The sequence below is a fragment of the Fistularia commersonii genome, chromosome 29 (genome assembly GCF_037954325.1).
Source record: "Fistularia commersonii isolate RoL2024-O1a breed Wild chromosome 29, RoL_Fcom_v1.0, whole genome shotgun sequence".
Lineage (NCBI taxonomy): Eukaryota > Metazoa > Chordata > Actinopteri > Syngnathiformes > Fistulariidae > Fistularia > Fistularia commersonii.
The window spans coordinates 112501-120000 of NC_141312.1; the positions used below are offsets into that span (position 1 = coordinate 112501).

General features: G+C 49.9%; 1 protein-coding gene across 2 annotated transcripts in view; it reads left to right on the forward strand.

Annotated features, from left to right (window-relative positions):
- Nucleotides 1-7500, forward strand: part of LOC147216480 (zeta-sarcoglycan-like) — a 65016-nt gene that overhangs the window by 41862 nt on the left and 15654 nt on the right. For both annotated transcript variants that reach the window (XM_086177171.1, XM_086177172.1), the window contains exon 2: nt 782-988. In XM_086177171.1, the coding sequence (XP_086033297.1) occupies nt 782-988 (207 nt within the window). The remainder of the gene's footprint in view (nt 1-781; nt 989-7500) is intronic.

Here is a 7500-nt window from a genome sequence, read left to right on the forward strand (position 1 = left end):
GCTCGAGCGGAGGAGAGGACGTCTCCTCTGGAACTTCTTCTCTGGTGGGACTTTTCTCCACGGCGGCTTTGTCCGTGTGATCAGGTCTCATTGGAGTGTGAGGGTGTGTATTCAGGGGGAAGGAGATGGTGGAGTGTGTGCCCGGCGTCTGGTTCTCGTGCACGTTCTCTCCCGGGCCGGTGGATGGAGGTCTTTACTTCCACCTCAGCCGCTGCTGTTGTGGCTCCAGCTTGTAGACCAACTAACCCTCCTCATCCAGGATGAGCAGCCGGGCGGAGAACTTCTACTCTCTGGGTTCTCCGTGTTCTCCCGCCTGGATTCTCTCTGTGCGTCCTCTCCATGTTCTCCATGTTCTCCTGGGGTTCTGTCCCAGCAGAGGAGAGGATGGAGAGCAGCCGCTGACCCTTAACTCTGAAGACCTGCATCTCCATCCTGCTGCCGTGGTGACATCACATGGACGTGGGTGGTGACGGCGGTGCTGAGCCTCCTCGACCACACCCATCTGTGTCCGCCCTGACGAACACACACACACACACACACACACACACACACACACACACATTGGGCGGGGTCATCAAATGAAGACGTGGTGCAGGTGGATGTGAGGCTGGCTGGGAGGAGGTGGAGGAGCTGTGGTGGACCACATCTCCTGCCTCCAAAGAGCGTTCTCTCTAAAACGGGTTGCGATCTCAGGATCGTGTTGTTCCTGAGAAGATGCTGGAAGGTGTGCGAGTGTCCTCCGCCAGAGGTGTGTGTGACGCCTGTCCGTGTGTGTCTGCAGATGACCCAGGAGCAGTACATCCTGGCGGCGCAGCCCCCCTCCCTCCACCAGCAGGGGGCGTCGGTGTGCGGCCAGGGCTACCCGACCGTGGGGATCTACGGCTGGAGGAAGAGGTGCCTCTACTTCTTCATCCTCCTGCTCCTCGTCACCATGATCGTCAACCTGGCCCTCACCATCTGGATCCTCAAGGTCATGAATTTCACCCCGGTAAGAGGGTCAGGGTTCACAGGGGGGCCGAGGGCGGGGGGAGAACCTGGAGGTTGAACCTGGTGGAGACCTTCAAAACCTTCATGTCAGGTTTCTACAGCACAGCAGCATGCTCTTCAGATCAGAGCTGTGGAACATTCTAAGCTGTGCGTGTGTGTGTGTGTGTGTGTGTGTGTGTGTGTATGTGCACGTGTCTGATCACGTGTGTGGTTTTGTGTGTGTGTGTGTATGTGCACGTGTCTGATCGCGTGTGTGGTTGTGTGGTTGTGTGTGTGTGTGTGTGTATGTGCACGTGTCTGAGCACGTGTGTGTGTGTACATGTATATGTTTTAGAGTCAGTTTAGTCTCCAGTGAACCTTCTGACTGTTGTTGGACTGTGGGAGGATGGAGAACATGGAGAACACGGAGAACACTGAGAACATGGAGAACATGGAGAACACTGAGAACACTGAGAACATGGAGAGCTCCTATCTGTGCTACATGTGTGGATACATGAAGTTACATGTGTGGAACAGCTGAGACTGACTGATCTTTGACCAGAACCCTGAAGGCATCACAGAGCACGAGTTAGTTCCTGCTTGAATGAAACATGAATAAACTCTAACCTGACCTCCAAGAAGGACCTCCAGCATGGACTGCTCAACCAGGACAATGGCTCTCATGGATGACAGGGATAGAGGCTGCAGGACCAATCACTTGAAGCCACCAGAGGCAGAGCCTCATCCTCAGACCACGAGCGCCTCTTCTGGATATGACACTGTGCTGGACCAGGTTCTCAGAAGGTTCTAGGTTCCCCTTCCTGTGTTTGCCCGGGTTCTCGCTGTGTGCAGTCTCAACGTCCTCCTGCCTGGCATCTCTCCAGGTTCTCCTGCCTGTCTTCTCTCCATGCTCTCCACAATCAGAGGTTGTCTCCCAAGTTGTCAGTCCACGTGAGTGCAAGGGTGAACGGTTGGGTGATTGACAGCCGATCTGTCCGGCTTAAGCCCCGCCTCCTGCTGAGCGGCCTCCCCCCCCTGGTCCGGGCAGGAGAACATCTCAGACTGCCTGAAGCTTGTATGGTTGCCTGCTGGTGACTGATCACCACTCCAGGACTGGTACTCCTTCTAAGCAGGCTCCATGCAGGTTCTAAGCAGGTCCCTGTTCCACCCCCATCTCAGGGGAGATGAGTATCTGAGTCCTGAGATCCTTCACAACAGGAAGATGGATGGAGTGTGGTGGAGGAGTGGAGGTGGAGATGAAGGTGAGATGGAAATGGAGGTGGAGGTAGAGATGGAGGGGGGGAGAGGAGATGAGGGGGAGATAGGGGTGGAGATGGAAATGGTGGTGGAAGAGGAAGTAGAGGTGACATGGAGGTGGAGATGGAGGTGGAGATAGAGGTGGAGGTGGAGGTTGAGATGGGATGGAGTTGAAGGTGGAGGTAGAGGTGGAGGTGGAGCTGGAGTTGATTGGTTGGTCTGATTTCACTGAAGATCTTCATGTTCATGTTCATTAAAGGTTAATCTTCATGTTCATTTGAAACTCCAACTAATGAACGGACAAATGGCCTTCATTAATCATTTACTGCTAATTAACAAGTGAAAACAATGAGAAATGAATCATTTAGAATAAATAGGAAGAAAACATGTTACTAAGGACGATGGTGATTGGTCAGGAGGTTGTGGGGGCGGGGCTTCTGCTTTGCTCCACCCACTATCTAAGTACTGTATGTTTTCTGTTGTATTATTTAGAATACATTGTGGATTTGGCAGTTTTTAGCCCCAGAACCTTCTTCACTCCTGTCCTTCACACACACACACACACACACACACACACACACACACACACACACGCTTGGTCAGTGCCAGTGCTGAGCTCAGGTAAAGGTGGAGGTCAGTGGGATGGATCCATCAGCCCAGGCTGCTGACACACACGCACACACACACACACACACACACACACACACACACACACACACAACAATCACAAACATACACATACAAGCGCAAGGAAATGTTTTAATGGAGGGTGTGTCATCTGTAAAGTTCTCCCCTGAGAGCAGAAGGTCTTCACATGGAGGTTCCAGAGGTTCTGCTGCTCCATCAGAGGATCAACACTTCATCACCGGTTCAGTTCCACTTGTTCTCCTCCTTCTGTTTGGCGTGTTGTCCTTCTGCTGCTCGACATGTTCTTCTGTTCCACATGTTCTCCCAGGAGGCTCCCTCACAGGTGGGAGGGGAACTCTGCTCACTGTGAATGATGTGGGTGTCTGGGGAACCCAGGGGTAGAACCAGGTCCTGGACCGGCTCTCTGATGGTGTGGTGTGTGTGTGTGTGTGTGTGTGTGTGTGTGTGTGTGTGTGTGTGTGTTTGTGTGTGTGTGTGTGTCACACTATCTGAGTCAGTCAGCACTTTGCTCCGGTAATTTCTAATGGCAAAGTCAAAAGACAAATTTAATATCCCCCCTTGTGTGTGTTTACGGGACAGCTGTGCAGGCGGGGCGGGGGGGCAGCAAGGTGGAGGTGGGGGGTTATGGGGGTGTATGGGGGGTTATGGGGGTGTATGGGGGTTATGGGGGGGTTCCTCCACCCGTGGTGTCTTTGCTCCTGAAGAGGGGAAGCAGAGAATCCATCAGTCAGCACTTTAGTCCTTGTTATCTCTGCTGGCACTTTATCAAAGATATAAACAATGATAAATAATGAACACACTCTGCTCTTAATGGAACCGTTCTGAGAGAGTGTGTGTGTGTGTGTGTGTGTGTGTGTGTGTGTGTGTGTGTGTGTGTGTGTGTGTGCTGGAAGGAGTAAATGTACATCTTACGAGCTCAGACATTTTGTCCGTATGTGTCTTTGGGGATTCGTTTGATAGCTTCTGCTTTTATGCTGACAGTCTGTGTGTGTGTGTGTGTGTGTGTGTGTGTGTGTGTGTGTGTGTGTGTGTGTATGCCATGAAGAAGCAAAGCCTGCACCAGGGACCTTCTCGCTGTTACTGAGTTGCAAGTTAATATCCGAGGAGCAGCGTCTGGAAATGGATTACAGTACTAGAGACCACACAAGTATTCCAGTGGTCCTGTGGAGCTGCTGCCTGCTCTGGCCTGGTGGGACATGTGAAGACCTGTCCAGGACCCCTCTGTCTTCTCCACCTCCATGTTGATCACAACGGTCTGGCCGCTAACGAGCACGGGGATTCATCTGGGATCTTCTGCCCACGTGCAGCTGAGAACCCGAGGGGGGAGGACGACGGTGTTTATGATGTCGAGGACTCCGACAGACAATCAGGGCCCAAGTTCTGAGCTCCTCAGCTGGTGGAGAAGGTCAGGACAGGAGGAGGAGCCAATGGACTGGATGTAACCGTGACCTGCCCACGGGAGAGCGCCCCCTCCTGGAGGACGGGGGGAAACACGTCCTCCTTGAGAACGGGAGAAGAACACCTTCCCGGAGGACAGAAAAGGACGCCCCCTCCCGGAGGTCAGGAGAAGTTCAGCAGTCTTCGTGATGGAGAGAACATCTTTTGAAACAAACTGAAGCTCCATGAGATGATTCGGTGGGAAAGTAAGAACCGGGGGACTCAGACGGTCCCAGATCCTGGATGGAGCGTTCCATTTGAGGAGAGGGTGACGGCCCCGGATGAGTCGGTCCAAGATGGCGGGGCTGCTTTGAAGAAATAAAAACAGCAGACAAACACTGACTGGGTCCGATTAGTCAGCGCCGCCCCGAGGCCCGGCTGACAAGTCAACCGTAACACACACACACATATAAACACGCACACACACACACACACACACACACACACACACACCAGCACCGCCCTGACTGATGGCCTGTGAGTCGGGTCCAATCTCAGGCCTGATGATCTAAACCAGCGTTGATTCACGCCCGGCTGCCCCCACATGGGTATAAATAGCAGGAGTGTGTGTGTGTGTGTGTGTGTGTGTGTGTGTGTGTGTGTGTGTGTGTGTTCACTGAGCCTCACATGGCAGTGTGGGCTGTTGTTCTAGCGTCGAGCGAACGCTGCACGGAGGACCAAACATGGCCGACAGATCTTCAGAAGGGGGGGGGGGGGCTCACCCTGTCAGCTGATGATCCATCAAACATCTCTGCTGCAGGAACCTTCTGACCTTCTGGGGAAACACCTGACCTTGTTCCTCAGAGAACGTCCTCCCACAGAGTTTTCCTTCTCGTGCACATCCCAAGATCGGTCCGTCCCATGAGAATGTCGCTGTTGCCATGGTTACCCTCAACAATAGGTCATTCCACACCTGTGCAGATGGACAGAGAAGATCCAGGTGAGGAAAATCCACGATACACAGGGTACACACCAAATATACACAGTACACACCAAAAATACACAGTACACACCAAAAATACACAGTACACACCAAAATACACAGTACACACCAAAATACACGCAGTACACACCAAAAATACACAGTACACACCAAAATACACGCAGTACACACCAAAAATACACACAAAACACACCAAAATACACGCAGTACACACCAAAAATACACACAGTACACACCAAAAATACACACAGTACACACCAAAAATACACACAGTACACACCAAAATACACACAGTGCACACCAAAATACACGCAGTACACACCAAAAATACACACAAAACACACCAAAATACACGCAGTACACACCAAAAATACACACAGTACACACCAAAATACACACAGTGCACACCAAAATACAAAGAGTACACACCAAAAATACACACAGTACACAACAAATACACACAGTACACACCACAATACAAAGAGTACACACCAGAATACAAAGAGTACACACCAAAATACACACAGTACACACCAAAATACAAAGAGTACACACCAAAAATACACACAGTACACAACAAATACACACAGTACACACCACAATACAAAGAGTACACACCAAAGTACACAGAGTACACACCACAATACAAAGAGTACACACCACAATACAAAGAGTACACACCACAATACAAAGAACACACACCACAATACACACAGTACACACCACAATACAAAGAACACACACCACAACACAAAGAACACACACCACAACACAAAGAACACACACCACAATACAAAGAACACACACCACAACACAAAGAACACACACCACAACACAAAGAACACACACCACAATACAAAGAACACACACCACAACACAAAGAACACACACCACAACACAAAGAACACACACCACAATACAAAGTACACACACCACAACACAAAGAACACACACCACAACACAAAGAACACACACCACAATACAAAGAACACACACCACAACACAAAGAACACACACCACAACACAAAGAACACACACCACAATACAAAGAACACACACCACAATACAAAGAACACACACCACAATACAAAGTACACACACCACAATACAAAGTACACAAACCACAACACAAAGAACACACACCACAATACAAAGAACACACACCACAACACAAAGAACACACACCACAATACAAAGAACACACACCACAATACAAAGTACACACACCACAATACACAGTACACACACCACAACACAAAGAACACACACCACAACACAAAGAACACACACCACAATACAAAGAACACACACCACAATACAAAGAACACACACCACAACACAAAGAACACACACCACAACACAAAGAACACACACCACAACACAAAGAACACACACCCTTCTCCTCCTGGGTTCTCAGACGTTCTCCGTCCAAGACTTCTGCATATTTACTTTGAAGTTGTTTCTGGAAAAGTTTCTTTTTCTTAGCCATTTTGTGTGTGTGTGTGTCTGTGTGCGTGTGTGTGTATGTATGTGTGTGTGTGTGTGTGTACGTGTATGTGTGTGTGTGTGTGTGTGTGTCTGTGTGTGTGTGCGTGTGTGCGTGTGTGTGTGTGTACGTGTATGTGTGTGTGTGTGTGTGTGTGTGTGTGTGTGTGTGTGTGTGTGTGTGTTCAGACCCAATAACTCGTCCCTCTTCTCACTTCCTGCTCTCCCTCTCCTCCCTCCAGCTCTTCCTGTCTCCATCTTCTTTGTCTCTCCTCCTTCTTCCCTCCATCCTCTTTCATCTCCTCCTCCAACACGTCTTCCTTCCTCACCTCCTCCCTGACGGAGTGTGTGTTTGCCCACTGGCTGTCTGAGAGCATTCAAACAGCCTCCTGGGCTGCTCGCTGGAGGACACACACACACACACATACACAGGCACACACACACAGACACGCACACACACACACGGCATACACACATACATACACACAAGCACACACACAAACACAGGCACACATAAATTAAGTCAAACTTAAAGAGAAGATTACACAAGTAACATGCCACACACACACACACGCACACACACATACACAAAATGAGTCAAACTTAAGCAAGTACAAATTATGCAAATACACACACACACACACACACATCCAGACTGTGATATGAAATTGAGTGTACATAAATACACACACACACTCCATGTTGTGTGTGTGTGTGTGTGTGTGTGTGTGTGTGTGTGTGTGTGTGTGTGTGTGTGTCTGTGT